This window comes from Meles meles, chromosome 10 (assembly GCF_922984935.1).
Source record: "Meles meles chromosome 10, mMelMel3.1 paternal haplotype, whole genome shotgun sequence".
Lineage (NCBI taxonomy): Eukaryota > Metazoa > Chordata > Mammalia > Carnivora > Mustelidae > Meles > Meles meles.
Genome location: NC_060075.1, coordinates 92,875,138 through 92,889,714, shown reverse-complemented (window position 1 = coordinate 92,889,714; position 14,577 = coordinate 92,875,138). Strand labels below are relative to the sequence as shown.

General features: G+C 41.2%; 1 gene segment (V, D, J or C); it reads left to right on the top strand.

The window, feature by feature from the left end:
• The first annotated feature begins 9,424 nt into the window (after nucleotides 1–9,424).
• Nucleotides 9,425–14,577, top strand: part of LOC123951722 — a 44,821-nt gene continuing 39,668 nt past the window's right edge. Inside the window, 1 exon segment of the C gene segment in view lies at nucleotides 9,425–9,575. Coding sequence covers nucleotides 9,518–9,575 — 58 coding nt within the window.

Below are 14,577 nucleotides of genomic sequence, written 5' to 3'. Positions count from 1 at the left end.
TAAGTTTCTATGAAACAGGTGCTTCTGGAAACCAAGTAGAGGTTCCCATGTGAAAACAACATAAGACCCACCAGATACAAGAAAGTGGAAATTTAATTTTTTTCTACTCCTTGATTCTCAAGAATGTGATCAGACTTATTTAGGGCAAATGCCTGGCCTCTACTTAGAGATCTGAACCTGTTTCCGCACATGGAAAGCACAGAGACACAGAGGGGAAACTAACAAACGACCTACAGCTCTGTGGGCTGATGTCACTGCTGGGGCTCCTAGGCAGTGTCTCCTGTGACTTCCAACACCTTAGCACCTTCCTTCCCCAAATGGACCTGGGCTGCCCTGGACTGGGAGGTGCAGAGAGGGAGAGGGTGGTGGTGCTGGAGATGGTGTGGGTGGTGACGGTGTTCCGTTTTCTCAGGCTTGTTTCATCTATGTGCTCTGTCAAATGTGGTTGATTCATGGAAAATGCTCAAAGTCAAACCGGCCCCTGCTGGTTGAGGTTCTGCAAGCATTGCCTTCAGTGTTGAAAGATAAAATAAGGACGTTAAACCACAGCCAACTAGTTCACTTCCTAAAGGCCACAGCTAATGAAAAGAACACATCCATCTGCACACGCATGCTCCTGCTGCCAGGATGTGGGTGAGGGTCCCCTATTTTATACTGAGTTCATTCCAAGTAGCTGCTATGTGAGTTGGGATCGTATGACCAGGACTCTCGAGATGCTGCTCCCTCAGTCCACTCCGATGACACTGTTCTGAAGGAAAGAGCATGCACACTCCTTGTAGCACTAAGTGATTCCTGACATTCCACCGAGATATGCGCTTTTCCGTGGCAGGTGTTTTACTGAGGCTTCGATTTTCAGTCTCATTTAGTCGATGTAGGCAGGGTGACATGGGATCCTAGCCGTGAGGCTACTAGCGCAGGGTGACTGTAGATGACACAACAACAGGTCCTCTTTCCTCACAAGAGCACAGACATATGGAGGCTCTGAGTTCACCTGTGTCATTGAATGTCATAGACTGAGTCATCTCTGTCCCTCTACAGGGACAAGTGACTGTAGAGTCAAACTGAATTAGAGAAAGGCTCCACAGAAGTCATGCACATCAGAGAACGTGCTGGGGGTGGAGCGGAGGAGGGCTGCTCAGCAACGTGAGCACAAAGAGCAAATGTCCTCACCCTCACCCCACCCAAGCATGGAACAGAGAGGGTGCCCAGTCCCGGGATCCAATCTGTTCAGTTTGTGGCAAAGTATAATTCTATTGCTGAGATCACCACCCCAGGCTTTCATAGTCTGACCTGAACGCACATTCTCACCATAGACTTCACTCTAGGTCTGTGCTTGAGAGCCCACTTCCGGGTGAGCCTGGGTTTCCATGAGCATGGGCCCCATGCCATAGTTTCTGTCTAGCATGTGTAGGTGAGGGCACTTTCTCAGGGTAAAGTATACATTTCCATCTAGCTTAGACATCATCTATGGGCCTGGTATGAATGTGGCTCCCTTCCTGAGACAGGACCTTCCAACTGTGGCCACACCTCTGACTCCTGAGATTTGGGTCCCAAGGCCAACCCCACCTTTCTCCACCATAAGAAGCTCTTTCTGGTTAGGCCTCAGCCTCCCACACCTCTCCCGGTGGGACTTCTGTCATTTGGTCCATTCTCAGAACAAGCACAGATGGATGATCTGACCTGCACAAATCAATGGTCAGTTTCCACCCAGATCAGCAACAGTGCTGCTACGCACAAGTGAGTTTCTCTTGAAGGACACAATGAATTAAAGAAGGAAAATTAATCGACACACTACTTTCCTATGAAGCATTAAGATAAACGTTCATGTTTGAAAGATTTCACAACTTAATTTAGTTCATTTTAATTCAAATTAGTGAAGCACAATATTTTTTTTTTAAAAAAAGGAGCCAAACACAAAGGGAAAATGATGGTAATGATTTCAAACTGTGGGTTCAAAATAAATCTCACACTATTTCAGAAGCATACTTCTAAGAGAAAGATGCTATTTCATGATGAAAATAATATAAAATATCTGGTTACACTGTACACCTACTCACATTCCCTCCCTTTGTTAATTCCAAGGTTTCAGGCCAAATCTATGATGCAAAACAAGAGAAGTAAAATGAATCATTTTGATATGTTGGAATTTATTACTTCTTAAAATTGTAAAAAGAGCACATTCTCATGAGTTCAAAAAAAAACAAGGGAAATGAAGGATGTTAAAAAAGAAACACAAAAGAAATCTGAAACATGAAACAAAATTCCAATCTGGATATCAAAATAAAAAGATATCTTCTTGGGGTGCCTCGGTGGCACATTCAGTTAAGCATCTGATTCTCGGTTTCAGCTCTGATCCTAGTCTCAGGGTCTAGGGATGGAGCCCTCACCTCAGGATCCTTGGTCAGTGCAGAGTCTGCTTAAAGATTTTCACTCCCTTTGCCCTTCCCCTCCCTGCACTAGCATGCTTTCTCCCCCTAAAAATAAATAAATCTTTGAAAAGAAGGCTATTTGGCACCATTAAAAAGTGTTATTCCAAAATATTGAAGTCTTCTGATTGGGAATATAGCACAAGATTTTGCTCCCACTATTCATGAACAGATCTGGCTCAGTCTCACTGAATACAGCACACTATCTTACTAGAAGGCAGGTCCTAAATATACGTGATCTGGTACAATGTCTATAAGGTACTACAATAAAGAAATTCTTTATTAACTGTTCATTAAAGTCAGCAGTGAATGTCTTTGAACTTTCAATAGCAAGACCCCAGCTCTGATCCTTTTCTCCCCCCGTCCAGTGACTTTCAATGATCGATTTTTACACTTAGGAAAAGAAAAGACACAAAATTATTTGAAAGGTACCGTTAAAGGGAAAATGGTACACTTTGCCTTGTATTTTATGAGAATGTCTGTGTGCTGAAGATGGACTCTTACAGATACAAAAAAACCTGAGTGTGACCACGCAAGAATTTATTTCAAAGTATTTGAGAATCTTACTATTCTCATCCTCCCATCTCTGCTGTGTCTCAACCACCGATGCAGAAAGCTCAGCCAGCTTGTGGGGCCCTGGAGGTGCAGGCATGTGTCCCACTTGCAGCCACCCTGGCTGCCACTGGGGCCAGTCCCCACCTGTACAGGCCCCTCCACAGCTCTGAGCCAGTCACCACTTTCCTTCTGTCTTCACGTAATTAGGCAGAGCTGCTGCTACTATAATTCACTTTGTGTGTGTTTCCAGGCATTTCTGAGGCTGAGTGTTTACTTTGACGGTCTGAAGTGACAGACAACAGGCCCTACCTTGAGGCCCATTACCTCCTGTTCTGAATGGACCACACGTTTCATCTCAGAAGCTCCACAGCATGTGGGGGACATCTGGGTGGAGGGCCCAGGTGGACCCTGGTAGCAGACAGGACGGGCCTGATTCTCACCCCTTGCCTGCTGTGCTGTCTAGGACAGTCACTCACTATTCTAGTCCCACGGGCTCAGGTATAGACAGACACTCAATTTCCACATCCCATGGCACTGTCACCCTCATAGCACACATAGTTGAACAACATCTCACACAGACATGTTCTGGCTAAGTAGACAAAATGAAAATCTTACCGTGTAGAAATTTGGGTAGTAATGACAGTTATGGTTTGGTCACTGTGTAGTGCATACAAATATTGAATTGTAATGTTGCACCCTAGAAATTTCTATAATGTTATGTGCTAAAATTAGTAAAAATTAATAAAACAAAGGAAAATTTGGGACTCCCGAGTTATTCTTCGTACTTTACAAATTCACACCTATGCAAAAGAATGGTAAGAAATTTTACATAAATAACATCTAAGTATAAATTCATGTGAATAGGACAAATCTGGCTATATATTTATATTCATATTCCTTGATTCTACTCAGAGAAATGGCACATTTAGCTACTTTATTTTTACACTTTCATTTTCAAACACGTATTTCAACCAATGTAACTTCTAAAGGTTTTTAGAATGTAACTTCTAAGGGTTTTAAGTATGGTTTTTCACTGTCCTGCTTTTTGTCTTCAGAGCCTACATAGTAGAGAAGAAGAGAAAACGTATCCCTGTCTATTCAGGGATAACAGAATGTATTTAATATTACAATATATGTGCATCAAATTTTAAGACGTCCCAAGTTACATGTGGTTAATCATCTAAAGATTTAGTTTAACAATGCTGTAACTGTAAAATAAAGTATTGTTACATTTCTTATAAGAGGAAAACCTTTAAAAGCTATAACACATGCTGACCTGTCAAAGTGGATGTCACTTCTATGCTACTCAAAGTATTTATATGGACTAAGAACGATTATCTGCTGCTGCTCTTCCTCCACCTCTTTCTGACAAGCTTGCATATACTTTTCAATTGCAAATAAGTGAGCTTTGGTAAAAAATAATCTAATCTAATTGTTTTTACATATCTCTGTCCTCAGTGAGTGAGACTGGTGAGGACTTCCCAATGCCAAGGGGGATCCCAGATGGTCACTGTTAAATGCTCCCGCCAGCAACCACTGCTACAACCATGGTGGGTCATGCCTCGTGAGCCTTATGTTAATCATACACTTAACCCTCCTATTTCACTAATATTATTTCTCCAGGAAATATCTCTAAAGAAATAATACTTGATTTCAATTATGTACACTTTACTGCTAAAAATCATTAACAATGTCTAAATGTGTGAGAAGAGAGGAAAAGTTAAATAACTATTACATTTCCACAAGATATTTAGTATCTGCTTAAAATTATATTTATATAGTTTAAAACAACACAGAAAATGCAAATGCTAGAAAGTAAAGGCAAATATGTAATAAAAATGTGTATATCACAGGATCATATTTATAATAATAAAAAAGTAAAGATATATATATATGCAAATCAAAAAGATGAGATGAAAATAACCAGGTGACTTAAATTATTTCTGGGTATTCCATAATATGTACAACAAACTGACTTTATAATTTCTTTAAATTAAAACAGGATATAAATACTATTAGCAGTGTGGCCACGATTCTGTGAAATTACAAACAGAAAATGAGCAGAGGACAAACTGAACAGTCAATACTGATGATGTGGCACAGAGTTTGAAGGAAAGGTTCTGTGATTGCTGTTCTGTGCACTTTTTCATAAAAGGCATGTGTTACTCTCACACAATCAGGGAAGGAACATAAAAAGGGAACCGTGGGAAGACAAGGTAGCCAGCGGGTGAGGGATAGAGTCAACTCACACTCAAAGGAAGCAGCCTGCTCCGCAGTTGCTTTCCTCTTGTCAGAAAATATACCTCAGGTAGGACATTTTTCTTCTGAGAAGGTCTGCCTGCATTATAGCCAAGAGTAACTCTGGTATGGCTAATGAATACCAGACATTGTTAGGAAAAGATTGTGTCCCGCTTTTTAAACTTAAAATTGTCACACAGTTCAAATTAAATTTGTGGCGAAGTAAATAGACAAGGATATCACTATTGAAAGGCTTCACTTGCCAGGCTGTTAAACTCCTATAAATCTTAGAGACACTGGGATAGATTAAATACCTTCTCAGTTTGAAACGAGTCTGAGGAAGGTGGTTGTATCAAGTCTTCCTGTTTCTAGGCTTCCTTTCCACATGTCAGGCTAATGGTATTTGAGCCACAACAAGCTGATGTGTCTTGGAATTATGTCAGCTGTCCTAACAGAAGACAAAAACTTTTAATTAAAATATAATATTTATGCTTTGCATAATTTAAAAATGAATTCTAGCAAGGACTTCCAGCTATGATTAAGTGAGGTTAACATATTTTCTCCTTGAAAATCAATATAAAACTGGACTAAAGCAACAAAACTAGTCATATCAGCCCTCAGGAAATGTCCATAGGCCAGTAATCTAAGAAGTATTTGTGCTCAAAAAACTGCAGAATTTAGGGAACAACATTTGTGCTCTCACCTGGAGCTGAGCCCATTCCTTACCACCTCCCAATACCCAGCTCCATGGGCATGAAGGTTCTTCTAAGATAAGATTGCCCATGAGGACTAGCAGTACAATTACACAGTGTAAGGAGCTGAGTTAATTTGGGATGGGGAGCGATGTGAAAGTAAGCTGACAAGATACGTGGTGTGCAAGCAGGAAGGCCAGGGGCTCTGCTGGTCTGCGGTTGTGGTTATGACTGCAACAAGCATCTGCTTGGCTGAAGCTGCGTGCGTGCTTAGCAGGGACTCAAAAGAGCCCAAGCCAGCTACACTGCTGGTTGACCCTGAGAACTTTGGCATAAGCCAAGCAAACATGAAAGGCCTCACAAAATGTATAAACTCTGTAGGACTCAAAATTGCCTAAAATATGAATGTGCTACCCATTCAATGAAAGTCTTAATCCAAGTGCTTGACCACAATCCCTATCTAATCCTGTCTACCACTAAGATATGGAGACATAGGGTGATCCCCACGAAGCTAGGCTGAAAAATAAATAATTGAAAAAGAAAGCAGGAGAGTCATGAGCAGCCACATACCACAGAGGTTATAATATCACACATTTAACCCAGGCAACTTTCTCAGCACACAAACAGAAATGAGAGCAACATTTTGGGGACAAATCACAATCTAGAGTTGCTGCAATATATTTGCAACAAAATATTTTTCAATAGCAAATTAGCAAGACAGATAAGGAATCACAAAAGTGTGTCTGTTATAAGGGGAAACCTCCCCCCGAACTCAATTCAAACTGTCATTGAGTGTGACCAGACATTTTCCATAGCAGATAATGACTTCAGTGCAGCTAATACAAATATGTTCAAAAAAACACAGAAAACCATGTTAGAGAATTAAAGGAAAGTTTGAAAACAATAAATCAGCAAACAGAGATCTAAAGAAGAAGATAGAAATTACAAAAAATAATAGATTTTTTTTTAAAAATCTGCAATAAAAAAGCATTACAGCTGAAGTGAACATTCACTAGAGCGCTTTTTTTTTTTTTTTTTGACCCATACAGGAATGCTCGTAGCATCTTTATTACAATCGCCAGAAGCTGGACAGTCCGGGTGTCCATCGGTAGGAGAATGAATAACCAAACCAGGCGCATCCACACGATGCAAACTACACAGCAACACAAAGACCTGGTCTACTGGTGTCTGCAGCGACAGGAACCTCCAAATGTTTCTATTGACGTAAAGAAGTCAGATACAGAAGCTTGTACTGTGTGGTTCCGTTTATTCACTAGAGCGCTTTAAGAAAATATTCCAGTTGGCAGAAGAAACAATTTCAATACGATGGAACTTCCTCAACCTCATAAAGGGCATCTGGGAAAACCCATAGCTGACATCATACTTAGTGATGAAAGACTGAATGCTTTTACACAAAGACCAGGGACAAGACAAGGATGTCTGCTCTTGACACTTCTGTTTAACATGGTACTAAAGGTTCTAGAAAGTACAACAAGAAAAAAATTTTAAATATCTAAGAGTTTCCAAAGGAAAAGTTAAAGTGTCTTCATCTACAGATGACATGATCCTGTATATACATAATTCCATGGAATCTACATGCAAACAAAACCCAAACTAAAACTCATAAACATGTTTAGCATTGACAAAAGGTGCACAGTTGATATACAAAGTATTAGTTACATTTCTATATACTAGCTTGAACAACTTAAAAATGAAATTAAGGAAATACTTCTACTTACAACAAAACCAAAAAGAATGAAATATTTAGGAATTACATTAACAAAAGAAGATCAAAACTTGTATATTGAAAATTACAAAACAATGCAGAGAAAAATTACTGAATATCTAAAGAAAAGCTTCAATATTGCCATGATGGCAATTCTCACCAAATCCATTGAAGATTTCATACAGCAGCCTTCATGGGCAAAAATTTTTAAAAATCCTCCTAATATTGACATAAAAATCCAAAAGATCAAGAAGTGGCAAATTGATTTTGAAAAAGAACAAGTTGGAAAACTGATATGATCATCCCACAGAAGTGGTGGGGGAAGGGGCACACCTAAAATTGGATTTGGATGATGAGACTGATGATGCTGCACACAGAGAGGGTGTGGAAAGCTTCTTCACCATAAGGTCCTGGGGGCAGAAGGGGGGGGCCTTTCAAGCAAGGCCTCACAGCACCTGACTTCGAAGGTTACAGAAGAATCAAGTTACAGTAGTAAGGTCAGTGTTGTATTGGTGCTAAGAGAACGTACAAGTCGGTGGAATAGAATTGAGTCAAGAAATAAACCCATAAAATGGTATATCAACTTTGGAGAACACTCTGGCAATAACATAAAAAATTAAACAGAAACTTGCCAAAACACCCAACAAGTCCTCTCCTAAGAATCTAAGAATACTAAAACAAATGTCCCCACAAAAGCATGTATGTAAATATACATATCAGATTTACTCATAATAGCCAAAATTTGGCAACAGTTTAAATGACGAACAAATAAAACACGCATACCTATAAAATGGAATAGTATCTAGTCATATAAAGAAACTATTTATACATGGTACACCATGAATGACCATCAAGAACATTATATTAAGTAAAAGAACTCACAAGCAAAAAACTATATATTCTGTGATTAGACAAATATTAATTGTCCATAAAGGGCAAATTTTCAAGACAGAAAGCAGATCAGTGGACAATTACTTGCATGATTTCTGGTAAATACTTACTTTTTAGATCAACAGGGCAGTAAAATTTTGGAGCACTTTCATCATCCATAAATATTTCTGTGTTTACAGCTAGTCCTCATTCCTACTTCTCAGTGGAGAGCCTGCTTCTCCCTCTCCTTCTGCCCCTCTCCCAGCTGGTATTCTCTCTCTCTCAATCTCTATCTCAAATAAATAAATAAAAATCTTAGTTAAAAAAAATTCAGAGGCAGTAAGGCAATGGACTCAACTGGAAAGCATGATGAATAATGCCTAGGGAGGTTAGTACTTATTTGAGTTTCTGCTGGCTAATTCATATCTGTATTTCATCTAACTATGCTTTTATGTTTTATATTGCTTTTAGATCCAATTCAAAGGTGCAAAAACAATGAACACTGTTACGCTGAAAACAAACAAACAAAAAAAAGTCCAGAATATCAAGTTACTTGTAGTTCCCCTGATTTGCTATGTCACATTGCGGTGCATCTGATTATTGACATGAGATTTTCTGCCCGGAATCTGCTTTACTATTGTGTGTGTGAGTAAGTGTGTGTATGTGCGTGTGTGTGTGTGTTTCATTACTTACTTAGGGTCACTGCTGGGAATAACATAAAACAGTCTGTAACTCAGGTTTCTAGTCCAGTGGTGGAAACAGGCCAGGTCAGTGCTGAGGGCAGTGCAGTCAGCACACATGACAACGCTGGGGAGAGTTCCTACGGAAATGTAGAGAAAACCCTCCCAGCAGCCAGAGGGTGGGGTTGGGTGGGAGAAGGCTTCTCTCCTGGGAGTGGAGAGTAGGATTGCAGAGCAACAGTGTGAAGGACAGAGAAAGCAAGCTGCCGAATGGCCTGAAGTTTGAGGTGTACAAGGTCTTCAGTGAACTTCAGAAGAGAGCACAAGGGGATGCTACGGGGAGGTTGGACAACTGCCAAAATGAGGTCAAATGATGCTTGCTGCCAAGGTAAGGACCCATCACTTCCTTCTCCTTTCTACCACTGAAGTGTTCTGGAGAGGATGGAATCAATGCAGCCTTTCCATTAATACTGAAAGGGCCTACATGGATTAGGGGTGAGCGTGGACTCCAGCACTGAGCCGGGGTTCAAATCCTAGCTCCACCTCTCACTCTTTGTATGGCCTTGCACAAATTATTCCCTTCCCTGTGCCTCAATCTGCTCATCTCTGAAATAGGCTGATGAGACTTTCACCTCCTACAGTGGATTGAGGATCCCGTGGAACAATGTAGTGTTCTATGTCTCATGGCGCTCTGGTGGGGCAGGGAGAGGCTGACTGAGGCAGGGAGACAGGAGCTGGTGCAGGAACCGCAGCAGGAAGTGCTGAATGGAAGGTGGGGGAGACAGGACGTGGTACAAAGCAGGAGACACAGGAGGCAGGAACACAGAGGATGGAAATGGCAGGTGACTGATGGGATGGGGGCCCTGAGAAAGGGTGGCTCCCCAGGGAGGCCCTGGTCTCTGTCATGAGCAGCCTGGAGGACAGCGCTCCCTCCTCACACAGGGAGTCCTGGAGGATGGTCAGGTGAGGGGATGACAGGGAGTAGGAGAGCATCAAGACCCCTTCCCCTGCTCTGTCTTCTGAGATGCAGATCGCACGTCACATGGTCTGTGGCCCTCGGTTACATTTATTTTACACTCTGGGTCTCACCACGGGTCCCACAGCAAGTCCATGTCTCAACGCCTGCTGTGTTCAAGTCTGCTCAGGTTCTTAGAGTAGAGGGTGGGGGAGGAAAAGGAGGGAGGGCTGAGCTATTGAGTGATGGATGAAAACACAAATGATAATCACATTATTTTACCTGCTTCAGATTCAGGAGAATAAAACTCAGCAAAAGGAGGTATTTTGAAATCTCCTGACCAAAAACTGTTTTGTTAATAAATTATGAGCCAGTACTATAAGCACAGATATATGTTTATAAAAAAAAATTGGAAGCAGATTTCAACTAGTTTTAAAAATTACCTTTCACTCACATGATTCCTTGACTCGGTATTTAGTGTCTTTCCCTGGGGAGTACTTTCCTCCCTTCAGAAAACTATGACATCATCAAAACCAAAGCACAGAGAAATCAAAATTCCCAGTCAGGTCAGACAAATGGCCTAAAGATGGACTTTGGTAGAGAAATGTCAATTTTAAAGCATAATAAAGAATAGCCTTTTATAAATGTACAAAGCATTATTAAGATAGAAAAAAAAAAAACAACCTGAGGGTTTTGAAGGGTCAGAGGTGGGAGGTTGGGGGAACAGGTGGTGGGTAATGGGGAGGGCACGTTTTGCATGGAGCACTGGGTGTTGTGCAAAAAGAATGAATACTGTTACGCTGAAAAAATAAATAAAATGGAAAAAAAAAATCTTAAAAAAAAAAAAAGGTTATTCAGTAAAAAGTTACCCACAGAGAAGAAAGGAATTTAAAAACACAGAAAAGAGGAGGAATCCTGATGTGGGAGCTCGTACACTTGCACACGATGAGAGGGACCATCAGTGAGGCTCAGGGACCCGGGGAGGTGATGCTGGGAACAGCCGGAGGAGCCCCCGGCCTAGTGTGCCACAGACCACAAAAATAAAGGCTGCTATAAACTATTCCATTCATCCTGTGCTCTAGAATTTGGCTGCATCACCTAAACATTCAAACCTCAATCACATTAATAGTTGATATGCTTACAACCAAGGGCAATATGATGTCCACACACAAATACAGAAGCAACTTCCATCAGTTCTCTCTGCTGCTGCTCCAGGACAGGTTTTCATAGAACTGAAGGCATGTAAGAGAAGAATTATCTTGATCTGACTTGGGTGTTTTAAAATTTACCCTTGAATAATAATTCTGTTCTTATAGATTTCTGCTCTGTAAATTAGATTACTCAAAATAAAATCATTTATGCATTTATTTTCCTCCACTGTTCCTTGAGGATATAATAATGGTTAACTTTTTCTAGGAGATAAGGCTGGTTATCTGCTCAGGCAGGGCTGCCTGTGTGGTTCAGTGGATTAAGCGTCTGCCTTTGATTGGGGTCATGATCTTGGAGTCTAGGGACTGAGCTTCATGTCTGCCTGCCTGCTCAGAATGGAGTCTGCTTCTCCCCCTCCTGCTGCCCCTCCCCATCCCACTCATGTGCGCTCTCTCTTTCTCTCTCTCTCTCTCAAATAAATAAATAAATAAATAAATAGATTTTAAGGCTTTTTTTTTTTCCTTAGGCAGTGTAAACCAAGCCAGTTGTGTGACACAGCATAATCACATCACGTCTTGAAATGGTCTGGGTCTCTGCATTGAGTCTTGATCATGTCACCAACAAGAGGGCAGGGCTGGCCCTGGGTATCCACTCAGGCCATCATACAGAGAATAATTCCAGCCCAGTAAAGAACCATGTAGTTCAGTCCATCATGGGGTTTCCTAGTCCATGTCCTGGGGTCTCCAAGCTCAGAGGTGATTGAAAACCACCTGGAAGAGGTCAGTATCCCACAGCACTAGGAATCCTTCTGCTCCTCACAGGAGGATGGGGGGGGGGAGCCTAAGTGACTGAGCACTTGTCTGGCTGGCTATCTTCCTCCTCCTACCCTCCATGTTCCTCCTTCACCCACCACTTATCCCCTCCAAGCACCACCTGTGTTGATGGTGGCCTCCCAAAGCCACCACCTGTGCTATGGAAGCCACAAGAGACTCTAGAGGGTCATTGACTCTTAGAGTTGCTGTCTCAACTCAGCGTGACTGGTTTCCATCTCTCTGTCCCCAAGGAACAGGATTGTCCAGATGCACATAGTGCTTAGTGTCCTAGGACTGGGATCACCAGGAACAAAGAGGGGCTAGCTATTTCAGATTTTGGAATGTCCTTTCCCCAGGGCTTACACTATCCTAGAGGGAAGACTGGCCTGACAGCTTAAGAGAGGAGCCATGTTCTTTCCCCATCCTGTCCATCACCTGCTCTGGATTTCTGCTGGGCCCACTAAAGGATGGAGACCTGAGATCCACCTTAGCACCCACCACAAGTGCGACTCTATTCAAATCAGGAATTCCATGGTCTTCCTTCTAGCTCGGTCCCTAGCTTCTCACAGGAACCTAACCTGGGGAGACAGTGGTTCCTCTTCTGCCTCTGAGGTGACACTTTGAGATCCAGAAACCGCATCCCAGTCCAGGTGAGAAGGAACACACACACACACACACACACACACACTTTGAGGAGAGCCAAAGTGGACCAATATAACTGATCCTAATTTCTTCTAATAAAGCACGTTCAATGATTATCAAATTCACTCACTTTTTTAAACAAGTCCTTGGTGAAGAATGTCCAAAGCCTGTCATTCTCTTTTGTCTGACAATACTCATGTGTATCTCATAGATTTTTATATTTTCATGGTTACAAAATTGAGGTTAATATTTGAAAGGGACCTGGCCCCATGTCTGACAGGTAGAGGGTGTTCTGCACATAGTGACTGAGTTTGAAATGCCATGTCCATGCAGTGAGAGGTGCACGTAGTAGAGAGGAGGGGGTGGGGGTTCTAATCCTGCCTCAGCTGCTCATGGTCCCGTCATATTGAGTCACCTGCATTTTGACAGCTGTTTTCTTATCATTAAAGATGAGAAACAATGAGGCTTCTGGAAGAAATGCTTTCCTTTTGTTGGTGAATGATCTTCCTGTACCCTTTTGTCCTTCTAGCTGGACTTACAATCAAATTGATATGAGACAGATTAACAGAAGAAAATCAAATTCAATAGAAATATGTATGGGAGTTCACACAGACATGGAAATTCTAAAGACAGTGAGGCAATAGGAAGCTTATATGAGCTAAGGAGAGAGGCAAGATCTGAGAATAAAAAGGGACCAGGAGCAGGAAAGTAAGACGAAATGTTAGGAAGAACAAGATTGCCCAGTTATGCAGGTGATTCCTTAAGTAAAGTGGAGTGAGTCGCTGTTAATAGCTGTCTCGCTGCCACAGGCACAGTTTTCCAGGGTAAATTTCTGCCATTCAGGGAGAGGCAGAAGTTCTCCTGCATCTGCTGGGTTTTGATGATTTTAACTCAAAATAATCTTCATGCCACTGTGGCCCATCAGGGGAAGCCCCACTGGGTCCCCACTCTTTTCACCTGGAATTGATTAAGCTTCTGTGATTCCATAGCAAAGGGTGATTCCCCAGCATGCTACTTATGACGTGGTTTTAATAATGTGTTAGTCAGGGGCGCCTGGGTGGCTCAGTGGGTTAAGCTGCTGCCTTTGGCTCAGGTCATGATCTCAGGGTCCTGGGATCGAGTCCCGCATCAGGCTCTCTGCTCAGCAGGGAGCCTGCTTCCCTCTCTCTCTCTCTCTCTGCCTGCCTCTCTGTCTACTTGTGATCTCTCTCTGTCAAATAAAAAAAAAAATCTATAAAAAAAAATAATGTGTTAGTCATCTAACAAGACAAATGATTTTTTTTAACTTTTTCCAACACAAAGTGTTATAAAGGTATAGGTTGAAGTTAAAAGAACAAACATTTTATGCATGGTCCTCTCATCAAAATATATCAAAGACTTTCCTCTTTTGGGATTTCCAAGTTTGTCTAGTTCACTAAGAGTTGACTCTCAGCCCTCTGAGACATACAGAAATACTCTTCATAGGTGGATGGACAAGACAGTAAAAGACCTCCAGGTCAATCATGGTGATTGAATTGAGAAGTTGTTTTGACCACTATGTTTGCTGAATCAGAATTGGTTATTTTCTTCTTAATTCTTTTACTAATTACATACATTTTCAGAAAAAGGACTATAAGAATTTTTAGAATTAAAATATTATTTAACAAAGCCTTTCTTATTTTTCAATAATAATAAAAATACAACTTGAAAACATCAAAAGGATATATTATTGCCAGACAAAGAATGTCCTTTATTTTCATTTTCATTTTCAGTGTCATGATGTAATTTAACTTTCTGAAAGATATTTTTATGATAATCAAACATATAGAAACTCAGACATGAAAAAATTAAAT